The sequence below is a fragment of the Neovison vison genome, chromosome 4 (genome assembly GCF_020171115.1).
Source record: "Neovison vison isolate M4711 chromosome 4, ASM_NN_V1, whole genome shotgun sequence".
Classification (NCBI taxonomy): domain Eukaryota; kingdom Metazoa; phylum Chordata; class Mammalia; order Carnivora; family Mustelidae; genus Neogale; species Neogale vison.
In genome coordinates, this window is record NC_058094.1 from 216,718,844 (window position 1) to 216,744,932 (window position 26,089).

A 26,089-nucleotide genomic window follows, 5' to 3' on the forward strand; every position below is an offset into this window, starting at 1 on the left:
TCCTGGGATCGAGCCCCACATCGGGCTCTCTGCTCAGCCGGGAGCCTGCTTCCTCCTCTCTCTCTCTGTCTACCTCTCTGCCTACTTGTGATCTCTCTCTGTCAAATAAATAAATAAAATCTTTTTTAAAAAAATGGTTAAAGGGGTCAATTTTATGTTCTCTTATCACAACGTAAAGGGTAAAAATAAATACATTTTTAAAGAAATAGTATTAAGGACTGTGAATTAAATTGTGTTTGCTTTGCATTAATGCTAGACTTCCTGTATTAATTGTACTGTGGTTATGGAAAAGAGTGGCTCTGTTTTAAGGAAGTGCATGCTTCTATACACAGGTGTGATGGCTCCTGAAAGCAGCATACGCAAACACTCTACCCACAAAAATGTTATGTGTGTGCGTGTCAGTGTTGACAGGTGCACAAAGATGGAAAGAAAGTGACAAAACAATGGCCACAAAACACTACTGGGACAAAATAATAATAGCTGGGGAGGGGGAAGCTTTTGGAAAACAACAGGGACCCCTGGGTGGCTCAGTCCATTAAGTGGCTGCCTTTGACTTGGGTCAGGATCCTAGGATCCTGGGATGGAGTCCCGCATTGGGTTCCCTGCTCAGCAGGGAGCCTGCTTCTCCTTTTCCCTCTGCCTGCCACTCCACCTACTTGTGCTTTCTCTCTCTCTGACAAACAAATAAATAAAATCTCTTTAAAAAAAGAAAAGAAAAGAAAGATGATAAACATTTGAACAAACTGGGGGGTGGAGAATGCTTAGCATGCAAATCAAGTTGCAGAATTGCATATATGCTATGATTATAACGCAGTAAAAGTATGCATACGTACAGACAAGGCCTGAAAGCAACAACAGTCTCATGTGGGGAGGTAGAATGATTATAGGCAAAGTCACACTTCCCTTGTGATTTCGGTTTGTTTCTGTTTCCTCTGTTAATGAAAATGTGGAAAGTGGAAAGCAGTTACCTCTGTGCCCGGAGTGTTTCTTTGGGCTGTGTTTGCTGTTGCAGATGTCCTGGATGTTCTGGACCACGCTGGAGCTGAGCCCATGCTCCCTCATGATGGCCAGCACCCTTCTGTCCATCAGGTTATGGGACCTGAGGCAGTTGGGGTAGCCACAGTTCCCTCGGGTGAAGTGCTCGCAGATGTGGAGCCTTTCACACTGTGGATACTTGTTGCAAATCACTTTTCGACCCTCTCCCTTGTAATTTTTGCATATCTGCAGAGAAAGAAACAGACAATAGCCAGGGACATTAACCCCTTCCCGCATCTGCCACAGTCATTAAGGAAAGCCTAAGTCAACAAAAATGTTGGCGGTAAGCAGAGGTACACCGAAGGAAAAAAATACATGGGGTCTTCCGCACTCATAAGATTAGTTGTATTCAACCAATAATTAATTTGGGGTAGAAGAGGACTGCCAGCTAGCTAAACGAGCCCTGAATTTAATCATCCTTTGGAAGAATCGAAGTAAGATATGGCCATGGCCAGCTGCAGAGAGGACCAAACAAGACCCAAAAGGAGCCCTACATTACAAAGGAACCCCAAAGAGGAAGGTTATCAAGTCATTCTGCAATTGAGGGGGAGACCTGGCTAGCTCAGATGGTAGAGCATGTGACTCTTGATCTCAGGGTTGTGAGTTCGAGCCCCACAATGGGTGTGGAGATTACTTAAAAATAAAAATCTTTAGGAAAAAAAAAGAAAAGGACATGTGGGTCTTCCTTGCAGCTGTTGTCCCAGCAAGGCAGAACGTGACAAGGGTTCTCAAAAGGTCAACTAAAGAAGGTAATTTTTCTATTTCTATGTAAATAGCCCTGCAGACATGTAGTTCTTACTGAAAAGAGGGCATACGGATTTCTCACTGAGGTATTGTTGTGGAGGCCGGACCGTACGACACAGGACAGGACGAGAAGCAGCGGATTTCAAAGTCCGAAGCCCCAGCCCTGTGATGTCACCTGAATTACCTACTCCCCGCGTCTCTGTCTCCTTTGCTGTGAAGGAGCAAAATATTTGCTCTGTCCCCCTAACCCAAGGTATTGAGTGGATTACATAATAAAATATGTAAATGTCCAAAATATAAAATGCACTGCCCATGTTTGAATCGTTACATAAAAGAATCCCAAAGATCAGAACATTTATAAACTGTTCCAACAGATGGAGCAGGCCGGATCCTCCTGGTTCGCCGCGATCTATCTGGGAGGCAAGGACCTTCAGACTCTAGCAACGACAATTTAGGTACGCAGACAACTTCGAAAACCTGATTCAAGTAGCTATCACACTGCTCTCGTGCCTAGTATTCAGATTTTAGACTCTAGACCAGCAGGGTTCTTAGTGGGGTCCCGGGAAACTTGTTGGAAATGCAAATCCCCAGACCCGTCCCCACGTTAGACCGCCAGAGGTGGGGTTCAGCACTGTGATGTAACAAACCAGGTGATTCTGAGGCTCACTACAGTTTGAGAACCAGCGTCCTCAAGGCTCTGGCAGAAAAAGAACGATTCGCAACTTCACAAATGACACTTTGGTTAACAATCCTAGGACGGTTCTAATGAGTAGGTAAGAATGCTCCTGGCCTTGATTAGGGCAGGACCAATGACAGCATTTCTACGTTTAATAAGCACATTGACATTTTACAAGCTTATAAACCAGGAAGTCAGGTTTGCCAGATGCTTTTATGTTCTCACAAGGCAAGGCACAGCGAGGAAGTGTGAACTGTCAGAGGTCTTGTCCACTGCTGCCTCCAACATTTAATTCAGTGCCCACCATTTGCAGGCTCCTAAATGTCAGTCGAACGAATGCACAACCGCATATGACGTTGAGACCCAGAAGGAGTCCCTGCTTTGTGCCAGACCACACAGAGTCAGGACCGTGAAACTACTCAGCTTACTCTTGTTAAGAAAATATGTACGGACAATATGCAGATGAATGAGTGTGGCTGGGTTCCAATAAAACCTCATTCGAAAACCGGGTGGCAGGCCAAATTTGGCCCCTAGGCCATACTTTGATGAACTTGGATCTAGACTGTCAAGTGACAGAGAAATAAAATGACATTTTATTTGAATCACTCCATTTTGAGGTTTCATTGGTGCAACAGCTTTGCCTATAATCCTCAACCAATATACCCTATTGTCTTCCAAAACCTCAATTCAAAGACCATCTCCTTCCAGGAAGCCACCTAGATGGACAGCATCCCCTAGTCCTACTCCTGTATCTTCAGGTCACTTCAAATAGGAAGGAAATTGCTGGAATCTTTAGGTCACTGAGTAACAGTCACCTGTTGACTGCTCTCTGCAGAGCCTGGTGGTAACTTTGAGTCCTTTGTGTTCCTATCCAACACATCCATGACACAACACGGCCGCTCATACCCTCCTTGCTGCTTCAACTAAGGAATCGTAACTTACCTCAGGCATAAAAAATGGGTCACTTTGGAGGAGGAGCACAGCTAATTCCTCTTTGTTCAGTCCAGAGAGCTCATGGTTTTTCAAGACCTTGAAGTTCTCCTCTGAGAGAACGTTGTGAGAATATTTGCACAAATTCCTGGAAGAAGACAACAATCGTCAGTGTTTCCATGACACGGAAGTAAAGAAAACCAAATCATCCAGGGAATTCTCAGCTATTGGTGCCCACATCCTTTGGTAACTAATCCTGCTTAGAGAATACATTTTAAAAATATAAATTGATGAAACAGTGGGGGTACAGGAGATGTATTTTTAAAAGATTTTATTTATTTGTTTGAGAGAGAGGGAGAGTGTGTGTGTGTGTGTGCACACTCAGGGAGAGGACATGGGGGCTCGATCCCACAACCCCAAGATCACAACCTGAGCAAAAACCAAGAGTCAGACGCTCAACTGAACGAGCCACCAGGTTCCCCAACACTGTATTTTTTCCACAAATTATACACATCTGTATTTCAAATTGCTGCAATGCTTCTTTAAACAGTATCTCCTCCAATATACATTATTAGGGGGAAAAACTGACAAAGAAATGAAAATCAATTTATTGGAAATGATTGCCCACTGAGGGGCAAAGAAGAATTAGGGAATACATCTATGGTCTTGGGGCACCTGGGCTGGTTCCGTCCATAGGGCATATGAATCTTGATCTCAGGGCTGTGAGTCTCAGTCCCACGTTCGCTGCAGAGATTACTTAAAAATAGAATCTTAAAAAAAAATACGTGTATGGACTGACAATAAAAGTGAATGAGAAAAGAGATTCCATTTATCAGTTTTTCAAGATTTTATTTATTTGAGAGAGAGAGAGCATGAATGGGGAGGGTGGGCAGAGGGAGAGGGAGAAGCAGACTCCCCACTGAAGAAGAAGCCCAATGCGGGGCTTGATCCCAGACCCCTGGTATCATGACCTGAGCTCAAGGCAGACCTTTTAAAGATTTTATTTGTTTGTTTGTTTGTTTGTCTGTTTGTTTAACAGAGAGAGACAGCATGAGACGGGGAAGGGTCAGAGGGAGCAGACTCCCCACTGAGCAGTGAGCCCAATGTGGGACTCAATCCTGGGACTCCAGGATTGTGACCTGAGCTGAAGGCAGTTGCTTAACCAACTGAGCCACCCAGGCGCCCCTACTTATCAAATGTTTTAATGATACAAAATTATCCATTGCTTTATTTCTCCTATGTCTTATATACCAATGTATACTTATATGATCTGTGACTATAAAGAAATGGAACAAGCTCTTAGTCGCATGTTTCAAAACAACTCTACAGAAAAAGAAATAGAAATCCCTGCATTTTAAGTCATCAACAGCCTAGGTCCGCACTGTCCAGGAGAGCACACTCTATGATCATGGAATTGTTCTGTAATCTGAGCTCTCCGAATATGGCTACCAAGTATTTGAAACACAGCTAGCAATGCTTCAGAACTAAATTTTCCATTTTACCTTATTTTAATTAATTTAAACTTGAATAGCCACCTGGAACTAGTGACTACCATCCCAATGGCAGAGACCTAGGTCTTCAGTGTTCGAAGTGTGGTGGGAGAACCAACAGTATCACCATGGCCACAGAGCTTGTCAGAAATCCAGAGTTTCAGGCCCCACCCTAGTTATACTGAATCAAAATCTGCCTTTCAACAACATCCCCAAATGACTTAATGACATTAAGGTCCTTAGATCATTGAGAAACCCTGATAGTCATGTTGTTTTCATTAGACAAAAGTAATTGGGCAGTTATCAGTGTCCACATAACAAAATGATTCCAGTTTTTGACTTACATACACTACCCACAATTATAGCCAAAGTCCTCAGCTTTATGGTTTTAATAGTTATTAATATGACGGATATTAATATTTTCTAGTTTGTACAACCATCATCAATTTATCATGTGGTTAAGTATGGCTGGTTTTCACTATATAAATAGCATGGCTACAATTACCTTTGTACAAATAACTTCCTATCTTCTACAATATTCTCCTGGGATTTATTCCTTTGGGACTATTGCCTCAAAGGACACAATAATTTTCTTGGCAGCTTGTTTCACTTTGATCTACTGCTCTCCAGGAAACATACCAGCAATCTGTGAGTGTGTCTATTTCCTGCAAGCACATTAACAAGGAGTTTTATCACCTTTGCTAGTTCAGTAGGTATAAAATAGACTTGTGCTTTAAATTTGAAATTTATTTATTAAAAAGACTGAAATATTACCAAATGTTGGCTTGATGTTTATAGTTCCTTTCCTTACTTCCCTTACTTCCTTACTATGTGTTCATATTTTTTAACTGCCTGTAGTAGAGAACGGTTACTGACCTACAGATTTGTAACTGTTCTTTATACTTTTAAAAATTATTACCAGCTTGTTTATTTCAAATAGTTTTGCATTTTTTCTCTTTTTACCAAGAACTTTAATTAAGGTTGCTGTTGCTAAATTTTTATGTGATCAGACCCTTCCAATTTTCTTTCATAGTCCTAATAATTTTTTTAAAGAATTTTTATTTATTTATTTGACAGGGAGAGAGAGAGAGACAGAGAGAGAGGGAACACAAGCAGGGGGAGTGGGAGAGGGAGAAGCAGGCTTCCCACTGAGCAGGGAGCCCGACGCAGGACTCAACCACAGGACCCTGTGATCATGACCCAAGCTGAAGGCAGGTGCTTAACAACTGAGCCACCCAGGCGCCCCTCTCTTTCATAATTTTAATACTTGAGGTCTTAATTCCTCCACTATAGTAGAATAACTATAGTAAACCAGTTTGTTTCACTTGTAAAAGAGATATCTTCAACTATAATTCTTTAAAACATCTGGAGCTTATTATGACAAATTGTGTCAGAAAGGGAGAGAAATGCTTTACATCAACTTTTCTCAATAATAATCTTATTCTTTTTTTTTTTTTTAAAGAGAGAGGGAGGGGCGCCTGGGTGGCTCAGTGGGTTAAGCCGCTGCCTTCGGCTCAGGTCATGATCTCAGGGTCCTGGGATCGAGTCCCGCATCGGGCTCTTTGCTCAGCAGGGAGCCTGCTTCCCTCTACCTCTCTCTCTGCCTGCCTCTCTGTCTACTTGTGATCTCTCTCTGTCAAAAAAAAAAAAAAAAATCTTTAAAGAGGGAGGGAGGAAGGAAGTGACAGAGGAAGAAGGAGAGAGAAAATCTTAAGCAGGTGCCATGCCCAGCACAGAGCCCCATTCAGGGCTTGAACTCACAACCCTAAGATCATGACCTGAACCAAAATCAAGAATCAGATACTTAACAGACTGAGCCATCCAGGTGCCTCTCAATGATAATCATATTAAACAGGATTCCTCTCTTATTATTCTGTAATTATGGACTATTTTGTGTTAATCTTATAACTTAGAACTCTTGGAATCTCTATTGGGATTTTATCAATCTAGAGTTCTGCTTTAAATCTAATGCAACTTAAATCTCCTTTCTGCCATCTTTTAACCATTAACAGAATAATTTATCACATCATTGGCTTTCTCCTTTTCCAAAAACTCTTTAGTGTGCTTACCTATTATTTTCTCTATATAAATTTTACTAAGGTTTTGTCAATTTCCATACAAATGTCATATTGAGAATCTAATTTGTGTTAACTCCATAAATTAGATCAGGTATTATGTCATCTTAACTACATTAATCTTCTGGTTCCAAAACAGAAACACTCTCTCCATTTATTCAAGTTTTCTTTTTCTTTTTTTTAAGATTTTTTTTTCTTTATGTAACAGAGAGAGAGAGAGATCACAAGTAGGCAGAGAGGTGGGGGGGGCGGGCGGGGAGCAGGCTCCCCGCTGTGCAGAGAGCCTGATGTGGGGCTTAATCCCAGGACCCTGAGATCATGACTTGAGCTGAAAGCAGAGGCCTTAACCCACTGAGCCACCCAGGCGCCCCTCAAGTTTTATTTTTCTTATGGAGAATTAAAATCTTTCTTTTAATAGTTTTCTTTCATTTCCCAAATATTAAACATTCATCTATTGCCACTATTTTTTAGTTGTTTGTCACCCATAAGCAGAAATGCAAACAACTTTGCAAAACCATCTTAATGAAGCTGATAATTTTTTTTTTTTTTTTTTGACGGACAGAGATCACAAGTAGGCAGAAAGGCAGGCAGGGGCAGGGGAAGCACACTCCCTGCTGAGCAGAGAGACCGATATGGGGCTCGATCCCAGGACCCTGGGATCATGACCTGAGCCGAAGGCAGAAGCTTTAACCCACTGAGCCACCCAGGAGCCCCATGAAGCTGAGAATTTTTTTAATGTGACCATCTAGATAAAAGTTATTCTCTAAAAATTAATCTTTAAAAGTCACTTATTCTGGGGTGCCTGGCTAGGGCGCTCAGTCAGTAGAGCACATTTGAGCCCATGTTGAGTATAGAGATTACTAAAAAGTGATGGGGGGCACTATTCAAATGCTGGTCTGGGTGTAAGGCATTTCTGAAACCCTCTGGAGCTGCCTTCAGATCTAGCTATGGAACTGCCGTCAGAAAAAAAAAAAAAAAATCAAAATCAATGATTGTGTCTGCTACCCTCTAAGCCCTCAAAAACCAACCGGCCCTCCCGTGCACTTTGCTTCATAGAGAAGTCCAGGGCAGCTGAGCAGGCTCCGGTGACAGCCTCTATTCTAGCCATTTCCTCAGGCGGGCCTTCTGCGTCTCTGGCACTCCTTGATAAAGCTGACTTCAGCTCTCTCAGCTTGCTTTGGGGTTCTGTGGTTTCCGATAAAACTGCTCCCAGCAGTCCCCACCAGGACCCTCTGCAGCTGGGCTACGACTCCACCTTATCACTCCTCCCACCCGCCATGGGAGGGGGGAATCTGGAGAGAATCGACATTGAGGGGGAGGGGGTCCTTGGCCTCCAGTCCACGCAGAAAACCGCTCTATCACCAGATGAATGGGAGACTCCTTAGCTAGAAGGCCCCTCACTCCACTGGCCAGAGCCATTAATGATTCCCCCACCCTTGCTACTGATGAATCACAGAACTCTACCTCTGAAACTAATAATACACTGTATGTTAATTGATTGAATTTAATTTTTTTTAAAGGTTTTATTTATTTATTTGACAGAGAGAGATCACAAGTAGGCAGAGAGGCAGGCAGAGGGAGAGAGAGGAGGAAGCAAGCTCCCCGCTGAGCAGAGAGCCCGATGCGGGACTCGATCCCAGGACCCTGAGATCATGACCTGAGCTGAAGGCAGCGGCTTAACCCACTGAGCCACCCAGGCGCCCCGATTGAATTTAATTTTTAAAAAAAAATTATCCCCTTGCTGTGGAGCTGAAAATGACCTCGGTGAAATAAACACCCCACCACTGGACAGGTTTCACCTTCTGTCTCTGAGATACATGACAACTGTTCCTGGAAAGGAACTGAGAATCTTTGCTTTCTCTTTAGTCTCTAATGCAGACGTTGTCGTCTGACCACCCTTGCCAAGACGATGGCCCCTCTCTTATGGCAAAATCAGAATCACAGAAGAGGACCCAGCCACTCTTCAGGTCACAGCTAGATCCAGCAACGGTCCTACCTGTCCTAGCTGAGAAGGAGTAGGGTACTTCCAAAGTCCCCGAAGTCAACATTTCCTGTAAATAACTAGAGGCCACCAGGCAGCCTAATGGTTCTGTCCAGAACCCTGAGTCTCCAGACTTTTCCATGCTCACCCAAGACAATCACGCCTGGCACTGAGCTGGCCAGGTCCTTGCTGCAGCCTGTCTGAAGGAGGCTCAGTTTCACCATCACTTCTCACCTCTACCCTCGGGAAACTGCTCACTCTAATGTCCTCTGGGACACTCACTCTGTACCCAACTTCAGTTGGCAACAACTACATCTAGCCTCAGTCTCTAACCAACAGTGTCCTCCTGGGGAGGCCCTGCTCCATTTTCCCACATTCCCTGGGCTGCTCCCCACTTCTCAGAGGCTTTTCTCTTTGCCTAATTTTCCCTTTGCCTAATTTCATGCTGGTCTGCCATGAGGGTGCGGCAGTTCATGTTCATCTCCTCCGGAGTCAGCCAGGGAGGACGAAACCGACGTTTATTACATGTTTACTAAGTGACAGGAACTCTCCATCTGATATTTAATAAGTAACATGGTATGCCTATGAGGAAGCAGTTTACTTTTTACTTTGGGAAACTGAGGCTGATAAAATGAGAAATCAAAAATGAAATAAAATGAGGAACTCCAAGGTAACTCAAATAAGAGGAAGATCTGACGAGTGAACCCCCATCTCAAAACAAAACAAAACAAAAACACAGAATCTGAAAAACAAAAGCAGATCAAAACTTTTCCAAACCAAAAAGGTGGGGGAGGAGAAGGAAGAAAAAAAAAAAAAAAAAGCCCGTCTGGATTATTTAAAGGACTGTTCCCAATGCTCGTGAATCTGTGAAGGGTGGGACCAAGCACAGGGCACGACAGAAACTACTTCTTAGGACTGGTATTGGGGAGACAAGTTCAGCAGAACCGGCCACTATTAGGACTTGACGGAGATCATGACTTGGGTTGATGGTGCAGAAGCTTCCTTCCCACATCCTGCTTGTCACTAAGCCAGTGGTTCTCCAAGTGAGGTCCCCAGACTAGCATGACTGGGAAGTTGTCAGAAATCAAATTCTCAGGCCCCATCCCAGACCTACTGGCTGGGTCTCAAACTCTTGGGGTGAGTCAGAATCTTCTAGAAGGTTTGCTAGGACACAGATTACTGGGCTCCACCCCCAGAGTTTCTGATAGGTGGGTCTGGGGTGGGGACTGAGGATGTGCATTTCTGACAAGCGCCCAGGTGATGCTGCTGCCTGCTGGGACCAGGGCTCCACCAGGGAAGATGGAGACTTGAGCTGCCTTCTCCGGGGAAAGGCAAGTGAGCGCACAGTGGCAGGGGCTCCCCCCTTGCCAATCCCTTCCCAACACCCGCCCCCAGCCTCACACAGAGAAGAGCTCTCCTACAAACCATTATGAACTGCCCAGGGGAAAACAAGGTTTGCAGAATTCTGCCTGTACTTGGAGCAGCTAAACTTCAAACAGTATGAGCTGGGATAGGAGATGATAACTTTAAAAAAAAGGAGCAAAGATGGCCTTGGAAGAACATAATCGTCTCCTTTTCAAGAATCTCTGGCCAAAACCTAAAAACAAATGACCTTTTTACTTTTCTCTTCCAGTCACAGAACAAAATGTTATTTTAACCCAGGCAATAAATCCTCCCCCACACCTTGGAGGAGGGCTGGGCGGCAGAGTGGCTCTCATCCCTGGCTACACATAATAATCAACTGGGGAGTGTTTAGAAACACCTAAGCCTAACCCTCGAAAACTGACTTAATCGGACAGGGGGGACAGGTGATTCCACCGTGCAGCGGGAGCTGAGAATTGCTAGTTGGACTCGTCCGATCAGAGTCTGAGCTCGGTTCCGGAGCTAGAAGGTCACCTCGGAGCCCTTGTGCTTCCCAAGCTGGTCAACACAGAGCCAGCTCTGGGCTCCATAACCAGACCAACTGGGAAAAGATAACAATCTTGGGGGGTGGGTTTGACAGTAATTTGTCTCAAAATACCCCTCCCCTTCTCCACTCACTCCCTCTGCTCCCCAACACCTTGTGGGCAGGGGCTGATAAAAACAAAGATAGAGTTGATTTGTACAGAAAACAGGAAACAGCTCACCATGCTATAAACCAGGGGGGAAAGGAACCAGGAGGTGTAAAAGATAAAATCTAGCGAATGCTGGCCTAAAGAGGAAAATGTCACCGATCAAAAACAACCGTAATGAAGTATTATTTCAAAGCCATGAGATTCCCGTTCCCTATGTTTGTACCGCTGATGTTCAAGGTTAAACCGCCAGGCTACTAGAGATAGGGGTGGCTCTGTGAATCTGGGAGTCCTGGGGAGAATCAGAGTGGGCCAACAGAGAGCACCAGAAGCAGGATAAGGGACCGTGTGGGGAAAGAGAAAGCGTGGGGCTGAAGAAAGGAGAGGACTCTAGCCACGACTGCACTATCCAGAACCTACAAGGTGCAAAGAAGAGAAGGCCGGTCAACTGCGGCCACAGGGCGAACTCCAGGTGCACCTGCTACGGACAGGAATGCACCTCGTTGGCTGTAAGACTCTGGGCAGCAGAGGGCAACAGGAGAGGACCACGTCTACAGAGGATGGGGGTTGGGGAGCACCAAGGACCTGCATGTAGTCTACTGCACCCAGAAATCATCTCTCTGTCACTGTAGAGAATGCCTCCCATCCCCAGCGCTCCAAGTTAGTGTTGCCCATTAGAATCACCTAGGGAGGGACGCCTGGGTGGCTCAGTTGGTTGAGCAGCTGCCTTCGGCTCAGGTCATGATCCCAGCGTCCTGGGATCGAGTCCCGCATCGGGCTCCTTGCTCAGCGGGGAGCCTGCTTCTCCCTCTGCCTCTGCCTGCCTGTGCTTGCTCTCTCTCTCTGATAAATAAATAAAATCTTAAAAAAAAAAAAAAAAAAGAATCACCTAGGGAGGGGTGCCTGGGTGGCTCATTGGGTTAAAGCCTCTGCCTTCAGCTCAGGTCATGATCTCAGGGTCCTGGGATGGAGCCTCATATCGGGCTCTCTGCTCAGCAGGGAGCCTGCTTCCTCCTCTCTCTGCCTGCCTCTCTCCCTGCTTGTGATCTCTCTCTGTCAAATTAATAAATAAAATCTAAAAAAAAAAAAAAAAAAAAAAAGAATCACCTAGGGACTTCTGAAGAAGCTCAGTGCCCTAGCCATACTCCAGACCCAATAAATTGGAACCTGTTGCGGGGGAGGAGCCGGGCTTCAGGATTCTTTTTAAAGACTCCTCAAGTCATTCCAATGGGCAGCAGAGTCTGGGAACCATCCCCCTAAGTCCACATCAGGACTGAGAAAAGGCGTAGGAAGCGAAGAGTAAAGGGTTCAGGGGTGGTGGTGGTTTTGCCAGAATCTTGATGATTAGACAAAGGGAGACCCCAAGATCTTCTCCTCACAAAGGTCCCTTCCCTTCTCCCCCTGCCGTACTCCTCAACATGAATCCCTTTGGAAGTAAAGAGAAAGATTCAAATAGACTAGAGAGAAAGACTAATAAACTGCTTAATAGTGGTTTGAAGATTCCTTTAGCGGGAAAGAAAGGGGCAGAAGCCTCTAGAACAGGCTGTTTGCCACAGAAAGCATGTGCTCGATAAATATTTGTTGAGGGAGTGGCAAGAATGCCCCACGTTCCCTGTGTGTCTTGCGGTTCTATCACAGAAAAGTAACAGGTCACCCTAACCTTGGAGAAAGCAATCCTTTTCTTCAACTCCTGTACACTCTGCACTAAAGAATCCATCCCACTTCTCTTTTATGCCCTCAGAGTCCGAAGCCACATATAACCCCACTTTTGCCATCTGCCAGGAAGCACACCCCTGCAAAAGAATCCTAGGCGAGGGCGAAAATGCAGGTCCTCAGGCCCAATCCACCCTCCACAGCCACCCCCCCACCGCTGCCGCAAAACCGGAATCTTTGATGTGGGACATGGAAATCTGCGTTGAGTAAGCTCTCCCCCAAGTGATTCAGATATATATCAAAGTTTGAGACGTACGGCTCCAAAGCTGGTTACCTACCACACCCTAGGAGCTACCCAAAACTGATACCTCAGGGTACAGCAAAAAAAAAAAAAAAAGTGACAACTCTTTATATATATTTTTACTTTAAAAAAGTAAAAAAATTATTGCCTGGGCTATAAGTGGCAGAGAAGTAGGGAGGATAACGGGTTAACTCAGAAGGTACACAAGATGACCTTTAGAACAGAAATTTTCTTTTTCCTTTTTCTAATAGAAATTGCCTGTATCCATTAGTGTATAACCGATGGGGTATATCCATTCATCAAGACTCTTCAGCCTGGAGATGCTGGGGTGTCTCATTCGGTTAAGCGGCTGCCTTCGGCTTGGGTCATGATCTCAGCATCCTCAGATCAAGTCGCACATCGGGCTCCTTGCTCCGCAGGGAGCCGGCTTCTCCCTCTGCCTCTGCCTGTCACTCTGCCTGCTTGTACTCTCTATCTCTCTGACAAATAAATAAATAAAATCTTAAAAAAAAAAGCTCTTCAGCCTGGATACTTTTAAATGGGTATGTTTTACTGTATGTAAATCATAGAAAGTTGATTTTAAACGTTTTTTAAAAGATGAAAACAAGTGAGTCAATATTTAATATCCAAATTAAGAGTTAACGTTAGCTTTGTGATTTTTAAGTAAATACATACATAATAAGAGTACATGCTCAAAATGTTCTCTATGGAGAGGGCGGAAGAATCAAAATGTTTGAAAACTATTTCCCTAGGTGACCTGATGCTCTGAGTGGGTCTGAAACAGATGAAAAACTTTCTCAGGGTGGAAGAGCGAAAAAGATGGCAAAACAGGGCTCTGCTCTCTCCTCAAAACCCAAGTTCAGCTCCTCTGCTCCGACTTAGTGAAACTGACTCTTCACTGGGCCTGAAATCCTAAGTCCTCCTGGATTCTTTTACTCCTTTTCACCCTCATTCTGGGGCCTTGCCAACCCCAGAGTAGCCTATAGGTAAAGATCAAATACACCTGTTTGGAAGTAAATATGGTCAGGAACTATAAGCAAATTAGAACCTTTCTACAGAAGGAAACCAACCCTACATTCATTTTCTCTGTTCACTTTGGCCATCTCTCCATGACGTAAAAAGTAGAAAGTATTTTGTTGGCAGATGCTTCTTTGTCCCTTACTCAATATTTCATCAAAATTCACACTATCCTATCACTCATAATGTCCTTATGTCCCTTAGCTTAATTTCTGCAGAAAGCGGCAGGAATTGAAAGTCAGAATCAGCCAAGTGAAAATAAACATGAAGCAAATCTAAAAAGGGAATAGAAATTCCCAAATGATTCTGATGGGGCACACCCCCCTCTGGGCCCTGATACCGCCATCAACCTGACAGCTAGACTTAGTGGACAGAGCACACTCAGTAACTGAAGGGACTTCCAGGAAGACTCCAGCTCTGCAAATACACCACATAGATGACATGAGACATGCAAAAGTAAAAGGCAAACCTTCAAAACAAGTGTCAAAACTGTGTCTGGCTAGACACAGTAGGACAAATACTGTATGATTCCATTTGCAAGAAATATCCAGAATGAGGCAAATCCATGGAGACGACAGATTAGAAAGGGGTGGACAGGGAGAGGGGAGAACAGGATGACTGCTGATTGGTGTAGGGTTTCTATGTGGGCTGAGGAGAATGTTCTGGAACCAGAGAATGGCAATGATTGCATATCATGAACATACTTATCGCCATTGAACTGTATGCTTCCCACCCCCCCGCCACCACCCAGTCTGGAGGTCATTTCTCTCTCTTTTTTTTTAATTTTAATTCCAGCATAGTTAATACACAGGGCTATACTACTTTCCAATATCTGTTTAGTGATTCAGCAGTTTATCCATTTACTCAGTGCTCATCAAGATTAAGTATGAACTATGCACTTGGAAATGGCGGGGGGAGTAATACGGGGATACTGGTCAAAGGATGCAAATCTTCAGTTATAAAACAAATATATTCTAGAGACCTCAGGTACACCATGGTGGCTATAGATGATAATACTGTATACTTGAAATCTGCTAAGAAAGTTGATCTTAAGTGTTATCATCATCATCAAAAAAAAAGGCATAAACAGATGAGGAGATAGGGTAATTAGCTTGATTGAGGACATTATTTTACAATGTACACATATATCAAAATATCACAGGGGCACCTGGCTGGCTTAGTCCATGCAGCATGAGGCTCTCGATCTCAAGATCTGGAGTTTGAGTCTCATTTTGGGGGTACAGATTACTTTTATTTTATTTTTTTAAGATTTTATTTATTTATTTGACAGAGAGAGATCACAAGTAGGCAGAGAGGCAGGCAGAGAGAGAGAGAGAGAGGAGGAAGCAGGCTCCCTGCTGAGCAGAGAGCCCGATGCGGGACTCGATCCCAGAACCCTGAGATCATGACCTGAGCCGAAGGCAGCGGCTTAACCCACTGAGCCACCCAGGCACCCCAGATTACTTTTAAAAATAAAAACAAAATACCACATTGTATACCTAAGTATATACAATGTTTCTTAGTCAATGGTACCTTATTGAAGCTGAAGAGAAAAAAAGAACAGTATTTATCTCTATCACCTCTAAGATGGGGGAGATAATCAAGAAAGGGAATTCAGGCGTGTCTGGGTGGCTTAGTCAGTTAAACGTTGGACTCTTGATATCGGGGTTCAAGTTCCATGGCAGGCTCCACACTGGGCATGGAGTCTACTTAGAAAAGAGAGAGATGGGGGCACCTGGGTGGCTCAGTGGGTTAAAGCCTCTGCCTTCAGCTCAGGTCATGATCCCACGGTCCTGGGATCAAGCCCCGAATCGGGCTCTCTGCTCAGCAGGGAGCCTGCTTCCTTCTCTCTCTCTGTCTCCTCTCTTGCCTACTTGTGATCTCTGTCTGTCAAATAAATAAATAAAATCTTTTAAAAAAGAGAGAGAGAGAGAGAGAAAGAGAGAGAGAATTCGGGGGACAGTTAAATGAGTAATATTGTATTTCTGAAGCTGATTCATGTGTACACAGATAACTCATTGGATGCTTTATATATTTTCATAAGAGTTAAGTGTCACATAATAAAAACTTTAAAGAGAAAATTCTTTTAAAAATTGGAACATTAACATATCATTTTATGCCCTTGGAATTGGATAAACTAAAAAAAAGTCTGATAATGCCTAGTGCCAGCCAGCATTATCTTATTATATAAGATGGGGAAACTGGGACTCTAAAACAGGAAACTCTTTGTCAGAATCTGGAAAAGTTGAAGCTGTGCGACCATTCAGCCCAGCAATTCCATTTCCTCATGACCTAGCTACTCTGGAGAAGCACCAAGAGACATGTATATTCTTGACAGCAGGATTTTCTACAGCAAAAAAAAACTGGAAATATCCCAAATGACTGTTCCTGGGGTTACAGGTACTGAACTGTGCCAGAAATCACAGAATGAAATACTATACAGCCGTTAAGATGAATAAATTAGATCCTTATGTATCACTAGGAATGTATCTCCAAAGCATAACATTGAAAAATATTCTCAAATATATAAAACAATACTGCATTTTGTACAAGAATACAAACATGTACATGAGGAAATTATAGAATTCATGGAGGGGCAGAAGACACACCATAAATCCTGATAGAGGTTGCTTCTGGGGAGAGAAAGGAATGAGACTAGGAAATAGAAAATAATGTTTGGCCTGTTATGGCTTTTATTTTATCTTAAAAGAAAAGCAAAATGAAAAGCCTAATTATTTCTTATTCTGGGAGGTGAGTTGTAAGCTTATTTATCTTGTATTTTCTTTTATATAAATTTTGTTATGTTTTTAGAATATAGATTAATACTCTGATGCTTGTTATATTATTCTTTGTGGGGCACCTGGCGGCTTAGTCAGTTAAGCGTCTGACTTTGGCTCAAGTCATAATCTCAGGGTCCTGGGATCGAGCCCCATATCCAGCTCCCTGCTCAGCAAGAAGCCTTCTCTTTCTTTCTCTGCCATTCCCTCAGCCTATGCTCTCTGGCTCGCTCTTTCTCTCTCTCTCTCTGTCAAATACATAAATAATTTTTTAAAAGAATATTATTCTTTGCAATCTGCTTTTTCCCCCCAATCTATTAAATAGTCAATTAAACCTCTTCCATCTAACTACCCCACCCAAAGTTACAATTAACCAAACAGGAAAGGCATACAAACAGGAAAGAGCCCAAAGGAAACACCCACATTGGCAAAAACCGCAAAGCTAGTTGAAAACACTAGAGCGCCTGCTTCACACAGTCAAACGGTAATGCTTGGAAGGAAAAAACAAAAAAAATACAAACAAATAAAAAACCTAGCAAACAAAAACCCCACTCAACTTGAATTAATGGGAGATCCTACTTCACAGAGTTACTTCCCCACGTTAAGTAGCTTGTTAAGTAATCATGCTGTTGGATCTGGGTTCAACAACTCTGCCAGCTATCTGCTCTGTGGCCTTCTGGAAATTTCTAACAGCTCTGGGTCTGAATTGACTTCTATTAAGAAAGGATTTATAATATCTACCTCCGGAGTCATGGTAAAGACCATCTTGGATACCATCTCTAAACTGCTTGCCATCATGCTTGATACGTAGTTATTTGTTCAATAAATGGTAGTTAACTGTTTGCATCAGAACTGGGATCAGAACTCTACATATATGTGGGCATATATTTTGGCAAAGCAAATGGAAACATCCAAACTGATGTACCAAAACAAGGAAATACCCAACACTGAAGCAAGCATGTTCACTAAGGTGTACAGCTAAAAGCATTGTGAGAGGGGCACTTGGGTGGTTCAGGTCATGCATGATCCCAGGGTCCGGGGATCGAGCCCCCGCTTCAAGCTCCCTGCTGGGCAGGGAGCCTGCTTCTCCCTCTCCCTCTGCCTGCTGCTCCTCCTGCTTGTGCTCTCTATCAAATGAATAAATAAAATATTTTTTAAATTTTTTAAAAAATAAAACCCATGTAAGAAAGACTAGAACTGCAGTATAGATAGGAGAAGTCCTATCTATGAATATAAAGGAACTTTTATATAAAGCAGTATAAAGGAGATTTTATAAGTCCAGCAAAATGCAAACTATCCTCAGGCAACTGACAGAAGTATCACTTGGTCAACAGATCCCATTAACCTGCAGGAAGTCCTTAGACTCCTACATGTCAAGTTTTAGATTTTATAAATTTCTCAGAAGGGGGAATATTTCTAAAACACACTTGGGGAAAAAACATATTTTTAAGTTTTGAGTTAAAAAAAAGTTCTCCCAAGGGCCCTATTATGACGACAAAATACACTTTAATGGATTAAAAATTTGTAATTCTCTCTAATTCAAAAGTGATGAAAAAGGAAATAAAAAAAATACAACTAGATGAATATATGTAAGAAGTGAAAATTTATCGCTTCACTAAAAGAAAAAGAAAAAAAAAACTTTAATGAATTCCCCAGAGGAGCCATCCAAATTTGAAAGACCAAATTATCCCTGTATCCTATCTCTCCTTTTAAAATACATAAAAGTCCTGGTTAACAACCCAATATAGGAGTTTAAAATGGTTTTGATGTTTCAAACCACACACACAAAAATTCCATAATAATGGGACGCCTGGGTGGCTCAGTTGGTTGGACGACTGCCTTCGGCTCAGGTCATGATCCTGGAGTCCGATCGAGTCCCGCATCAGGCTCCCAGCTCTACGGGGAGTCTGCTTCTCCCTCTGACCTTCTCCTCGCTCATGCTCTCTCTCTCTCTCTCTCAAATAAATAAATAAAATCTTTAAAAAAAAATACCATAATAATATCCATAAAACAAAAAACTAAAGTTTCTAAAAAAAATAAAGTGTCTAAACATATTGTGTATAAGAAATTGCAAGTTTCTTTACATATGGGTATGTAACATATTTAAACAGTTATGGATTATATCTTTGTAGGTTTCTTCCTGAAAATGCAAGTCCTATCAAAAGACCATCAGAGAAATCTGAATGCCAACCATAGATCAGATTATATTAAAATTATAATTGCAAAAATTGTGATTGTTGTACCATAGTTATGTTAATAATAAAACAGAGTCCTTACCCTTTAGAGATACTAAAGAATTTACAGAACACATAATCTCCGGGATTTGGTTTAAGATAACACATTAGGCGCTGGGGACAGGGATGGAGGGGGAGAAATAAATGAAACAAGACTAACCATATTTTGAAAACTGTTGACTTGAAATGATGGGTACCTAGCACGTCATCATTATCTTTTCTGTAGTATATTTTGAAACTATCTAGAGTAAAAAATTAAAATATAACAGATATATATATAGGTATATTTAAAACTAAAATCCAAGACTCGTTGAATTTTTAGTAACAGATCAGAAAAGCACCAAAAAGGGCGCCTGGGTGGCTCAGTGGGTTAAGCCGCTGCCTTCGGCTCAGGTCATGATCTCAGGGTCCTGGAATCGAGCCCCGCATCGGGCTCTCTGCTCAGCAGGGAGCCTGCTTCCCTCTCTCTCTGCCTGCCTCTCCATCTACTTGTAATTTCTCTCTGTCAAATAAATAAATAAAATCTTTAAAAAAAAAAAAAAGCACCAAAAAAAAAAAAAAAGGAAGAAGATAAATCCCTTCAAATCTGCTGTTATTCAGGATAGTACTAGAATGTTCCTTCCCTTTTTTTTTTTTTTTTTTCTTCCTATCCTCCACCCCTTGCCCTTCTTTCTCCTCCCAGATTTCCTGGGTCGCTGTGACTTGGAGGATTCCCTCTATACTCATTCATAATTTACCAAAACTTAGAAACCAACTTTCATTTTGGTGCTTCCCAACATATTCAATAAATGTATGTTTTTTTAATAATGGAGCACATTCAGCACTTTTTAAGAAGTTTTACCATTTTGTCCTAAAAAAAAAATTGTTTTATCTCATCTACCTCATCCATTTAAAACACCAGTCTTGGGGTGCCTGGGTGGCTCAGTGGGTTAAACCCTGTGCCCTAGGCTGGGGTCATGATCTCAGGGTCCTGGGGTCCAGCCCCGTATCGGGATCTCTGCTTGGCAGGGACCCTGCCTCCCCTCCTATCTCTGCCTGCCTCTCTGCCTACTTGTGATTTCTGTCTGTTGGATAAATAAATAAAATCTTTAAAAATAAATAAATAAATAAATAAAACACCGATCTTTTGTATGCTTTCCTACACACATACTGGCGTGAGTAATCCAAAGGTTTTTGCTAACAAGCACAAGATCAAAAGAGTGATGGCCACCATTTTGGACACCAAAGACACCACTTAAAGTTTTTAAGAAGGGGCCAAGTGTAGAAAGTGGTATATCAAGAAAAATAATTGAGCAAGAGTGCAGAGGGACAGAAAAGATGGGGAGAACGACTATGGTCAGAGAGGATCATTCACTAATTGAACACGCATTCAATCACAAGTGGGATGGGATGAGGGAAACCAAGCTGGAAGGGGATAGAAGCCCTCAAAAGGGCTTGGTGATGAAGGTATTGTGAAGGTGAAGAAGGGATTGGGGGAGGGCCAGAGACCCTGCCCTGGAGGAAAGAGGATGAGTGTTGCTCGGACACTGGGGAAGGAAGAACCCAGAGGTAGTAGGAAGGCCGATATACTCATGGGAGCCATCTTTGTAGATGTGACAGCTGAACCCAAGGGAGTGAGCTCTCCTCGGGAGAGACTGGGAGGACAGGTCAAAAGGCTTAACCCAAAACCTCGGGGCACACTATACTAAAGAGGCAACAAATGAACAAGTGGAAACCCAGAAGCAGCTGCCCGGGAGAGCCGCCGCACTCTTTCAAAGCGGTCCCAAGAGCGGGCAGTCACCCGCTCAGGCCACCACGGAGAACGTGGGGCAGGAGCGCTGGGAGAAGACACTACTTCATCGGTAACTTCGAAGAGGACCGTTCCGGCCAGGTGGTGCGGACTAGCCTCAGAGATCAGGGAGGTGATAATGAGGGGCATGGAGGGGGCTGGGAACCGAGGGCCAAGCGCAGGGCCAGCTCGCAGCGGCACAGACAATCCGGGCGCGGAAAGGGACGAGGGAAAGCACAGAGGGAAAGACTCAGGATTCCACACAGGGGAGGCGTTTCCCTTCCTTCCCAAACCTGCCTCTGAATGCTCTAGACTCAGGCTGACCCAAAAGTACTGTATTCCTCTGGGGGTGGGGAGATGAGCGTGGTCTTCCCCGGGGCGATGGGGAGTTAGCCAAATCGAGGACAGGTGTGGAGGCGCTGGGCGCAAGGGAACCGCCAAGTGCAGGAGCCCTGGCGGGGCCGGGGAAGCACAGGCGCGAGACTGGAGGTACGAGGTCCCCACGAGGGCGCGCTCCTGGCGGAGCAGCACCCCTGAGAGTGCTCCCAGACCTGAGCCCTGCGAAGCCGCCACCCCCGTCCCTCTAGTGCACTCACCGATCCGACTGCGAATAGTTGCACCGACCCAGCAGGTTGAGCTTGCAGAGGTGCAGGTCTTCGCAGGGTCTCTGGCAGAACTTGCGACGGCAGACCCGGGCTCGCGTGGTGGCCACCACGGACCGGGTGATCCCTTCCCTGCCGCCCGTCTCCAACAGCACGAAGCGGTCGGGCCCAGCCTCCTCCAGCACCTCGAGGAGCTGCCCCTGGGGGAGCCTTATCTCTTCCAGCAGCGCGTCCAGGGCCATGCGGCCCCCGTGGGCGCACAGGATTTTGGTGATGAAGCAGCACACCTCCGGGTCCGCCATGGCGCGCTGCGCTCTCCGGCCGAGACGCGGGACTCGCCTCCGGGGAGAATCGAAACTTATAGGAGTCCGGGGGCGGGCGCGGGCGGTGCTCGGGCGGGCGCGCCCCGGGCCAGCGAGCGCGCGCTCCTCGCCGCCGTTAGCCGAACCAGGCGCTTTCGCTTTCCCGCTCGGCCCCGGGTCGAGAGGCCAGAACTCACCGACCCGAGCCCGGTGGCAGGCTGCAGGTCACCCGCGACGGCCGCCGAATGCGAAGAGAGCGGACGGCGCGCGCCGATCTGCGGGCCGCCGCCGCGACCGACCGATCCCTCGCTCGCTTCTGGGCTCCGCGAGGGTGACGTTCCCCAGCTGGGCCCCGCGAGGCTTCTTCCGAAAGAAGAGAAACTAAAAGTGATCTGGGGCTCTGGTGGAGTTTTTATAAGCCAGCCCAAGTGGCGAATGACGCGCGTCTTGGGAGCCCCCTTGAGGAGGTTTCTGTTCTCCACCCCACCCATTCCGGGAAAGCACAGAACCCAGCGCGCAGGGCTCGGCGCCCTACCTCCGCTAGAAGCCAATCTTCTCTACTCCAAAGCTTCGATGCTACGATCCTCTGTACTTGGGGAAGTAATGCTGCGATCCTCGATCTGTACTTGGGGAAGGAATGCTGCGATCCTCGATCTGTACTTGGGGAAGGAATGCTGCGATCCTCTATCTGTACTTGGGGAAGTAACTTGAGCAAACACAGCCATCAGGGTGGAACCTGCAGGCTACCCGAGGTTCCCCATATCGGGACCCCACACCCCAGATCGTGATCCACCCAGCCAGGACCGATGTGCTCTTTCTCCCCCAGCACCATGCCCTCTTAAAGAACAGCGACGAGTGCTCTTCCTCGTTTGTTTTTGTTTTTGTTTTTTACCTTTACAAGGGCTTTTAGAAGAGACACTTAGCATAACACCCTCTAGTTCCATCCATGTCATTGTAAATGACAGGATTTCAGATTTTGATGGCTGCATAGTATTCCATTGTGTGATATATATATATATATAGATAGATATAGGTATAGATATAGATATAGATATAGATATAGATATAGATCTATCTCACCTCTTTATCCATTCATCTGTTGATGGACATCTAGGTTCTTTCCATAGTTTGGCTATTGTGGACATTGCTGCTATAAACATTCAGGTACTCATGCCCTAGGATCACCACATTTTTTTGTGTGTTTGTTTCTTTTATTGTGCTTACCGCAATGATAAGTACTAATTAATTTAGTTATGTACATATTTTTTTCTTTTCAGTGTAACAGTATTCATTGTTTTTGCACCACACCCAGTGCTCCATGTAATATGTGCCCTCCCGAATACCCACCACCTGGTTTCCCCAACCTTCCACCCCCCACCCCTTCAAGACCCTCAGGTTGTTTTTCAGAGTCCATAGTCTCTCATGGTTCACCTCCCCTTCCAATTTCCCTCAACTTCCTTCTTCTCTCCATCTCCCCATGTCCTCCATGCTATTTGTTATGCTCCACAAATAAGTGAAACCATATGATAATTGACTCTCTCTGCTTGACTTATTTCACTCAGCATAATCTCTTCCAGTCCCGTCCATGTTGCTACAAAAGTTGGGTATTCATCCTTTCTGATGGAGGCATAATACTCCATAGTGTATATGGACCACATCTTCCTTATCCATTCGTCCGTTGAAGGGCATCTTGGTTCTTTCCACAGTTTGGCAACCATGGCCATTGCTGCTATAAACACTGGGGTACAGATGGCCCTTCTTTTCACAACATTTGTATCTTTGGGGTAAAAACCCAGTAGTGCAATGGCAGGGTCACAGGGAAGCTCTATTTTTAATTTCTTGAGGAATCTCCACACTGTTCTCTAAAGTGGCTGCACCAACTTGCATTCCCACCAACAGTGTAAGAGGGTTCCCCTTTCTCCACATCCTCTCCAACACATGTTGTTTCCTGTCTTGCTAATTTGGCCATTCTAACTGGTGTAAGGTGGTATCTCAATGTGGTTTTAATTTGAATCTCCCTGATGGCTAGTGATGATGAACATTTTTTCATGTGTCTGATAGCCATTTGTATGTCTTCATTGGAGAAGTGTCTGTTCTTTCTGCCCACTTTTTGATATGATTATCTGTTTTGTGTGTATTGAGTTTGAAGAATTCTTTATAGATCCTGGATATCAACCTTTTGTCTGTACTGTCATTTGCAAATATCTTCTCCCATTCCGTGGGTTGTGTCTTTGTTTTGTTGACTGTTTCCTTTGCTGTGCAGAAGCTTTTGATCTTGATGAAGTCCCAAAAGTTCATTTTTGCTTTTGTTTCCTTTGTCTTTGGAGACATATCTTGAAAGAAGTTGCTGTGGCTGATATCGAAGAGGTTACTGCTTATGTTCTCCTCTAGGGTTCTGATGGATTCCTGCCTCATGTTGAGGTCTTTTATCCATTTTGAGTTTATCTTTGTGTATGGGGATCACCACATTTTTTGTCTTTAGGGTAAATACCCAGTAGTGTGATTGCTGGGTTGTAGGGTAACTCTATTTTCAACTTTTTGAAGAACCTCCATACTGTTTTTCAGAGTGGCTGCACCAGCTTGCATTCCCACCAACAGTGTAGGAGAGTTCCTCTTTCTCCACATCCTTGCCAACAGCTGTCATTTCTTGACTTGTTAATTTTAGCCATTCTGATTGGTGTGAGGTGGTATCTCATTGTGGTTTTGATTTGTATTTCCCTGATGCCCAGTGATGTGGAGCACTTTTTCATGTGTCTGTTGGCCATTTGGATGTCTTCTTTGCAGAAATGTCTATTCATGTCTTCTGCCCATTTCTTGATTGGATTATTTGTTCTTTGGGTGTTGAGTTTGCTAAGTTCTTTGTAGATTCCGAATACTAGCCGTTTATCTGATATGTCATTTGCAAATATCTTCTCCCATTCTGTTGGTTGTCTTTTGGTTTTGTTGACTGTTTCCTTTGATGTGAAAAGCTTTTGATCTTGATGAAGTCCCAACAGTTCATTTTTGCCCTTGTTTCCTTTGCCTTTGGTGATGTTTCTAGGAAGAAGTTGCTGTGCCTGAGGTCAAAGAGGTTGTGCTGCCTGTGTTCTCCTCAAGGATTTTGATGGATTCCTACCTCACATTGAGGTCTTTCTTCCATTTAGAGTCTATTTTTGTGTGTGATGTAAGGAAATGGTCCAGTTTCATTCTTCTGCAAGGGGATGTCCAATTTTCCCAACACCATTTGTTGAAGAGACTGTCTTTTTTCTATTAGACATTCTTTCCAGCTTTGTCAAAGATTAGTTGATTGTAGAGTTGAGGGTCTATTTCTGGGCTCTCTACCCTGTTCCATTGATTCATGTGTCTGTTTTTCCAGTACCATACTGTCTTGATGATTACAGCTTTGCAATAGAGCTTGAAGTCTGGAATTGTGATGCTGCCAACTTTGGTTTTCTTTTTAACATTCCTCTGGCTATTCGGGGTCTTTTCTGGTTCCATTTAAATTTTAGGATTATTTGTTGCATTTCTTTGAAAAAAAATTGATTGTATTTTGATAGTGATTGCATTAAATGTGTAGATTGCTTAAGGTAGCATAGACATTTTCACAATATTTGTTCTTCCATTCCATAAGCATGGAACATTTTTCCATTTCTGTGTGACTTCCTCAATTTCTTTCATGAGTACTTTATAGTTTTCTGAGTACAGACTCTTTGCCTCTTTGGTTAGGTTTATTCCTAGGTATCTTATGGTTTTGGGTACAACTGTAAATGGGATCAACTCCTTAATTTCTCTTTCTTCTGTCTCGTTGGTGGTATATAGAAATGCAACTGATTTCTGTGCATTGATTTTATATCCTGACACTTTACTGAATTTCTATATGAGTTCTAGCAGTTTTGAAATGGAGTCATTTGGGTTTTCCACATAAACTCTCATATCATCTGTGTGAGCCAAGCACACAACTCTTGATCTCTGGGGTGAGTTTGATTCCCACAATGGGTGTAAAGATTACATAAATAAATAAAATCTTAAAAAGAAGAAATTCTTGAAAATGATCAAGAGAAACTCTGCTTGGTAATTCATGGTAGATGAATAGTGTTTCTCAGGAATAGAATACTTTGACATGAAAGTCAGCCAAACACGTGGCCCTCACAGGATAATCTGACTTTTTGTTCCCTTTAGCTATTACTTCAATAATTTCCTTTAATTCACTTGGCCTTATTTGTGTTCTTTTTTTTTTTAATTTTTATTTATTTATTTGACAGAGAAATCACAAGTAGGCATAGAAACAGGCAGAGAGAGGAGGGGGAAGCAGGCTCACTGATGAGCAGAGAGCCCAATTCAGGGCTCGATCCCAGGACCCTGAGATCATGACTTGAGCTGAAGGCAGAGGCTTAGCCCACTGAGCCACCCAGGTGCCCCCCTTATTTGAGTTCTAACAGGTTCCCAGGCCTGGGCTTTCATTTTCAAATAAGTT

At 43.8% G+C, this 26,089-nt stretch overlaps 1 protein-coding gene across 1 annotated transcript in view; it reads right to left on the bottom strand.

Annotated features, from left to right (window-relative positions):
* ZC3HAV1 (zinc finger CCCH-type containing, antiviral 1) overlaps positions 1-21,958 on the bottom strand; it is a 56,061-nt gene extending 34,103 nt beyond the window's left edge. The window contains exons 1-3 of the mRNA XM_044246680.1: positions 21,329-21,958; positions 3,398-3,533; positions 969-1,221 (exon numbers count right to left, since the gene is read on the bottom strand). Of these exons, the coding sequence (XP_044102615.1) occupies positions 969-1,221; positions 3,398-3,533; positions 21,329-21,636 (697 nt within the window). The 5' untranslated portion in view covers positions 21,637-21,958. The remainder of the gene's footprint in view (positions 1-968; positions 1,222-3,397; positions 3,534-21,328) is intronic.
* Between the last annotated feature and the right edge of the window lie 4,131 nt (positions 21,959-26,089).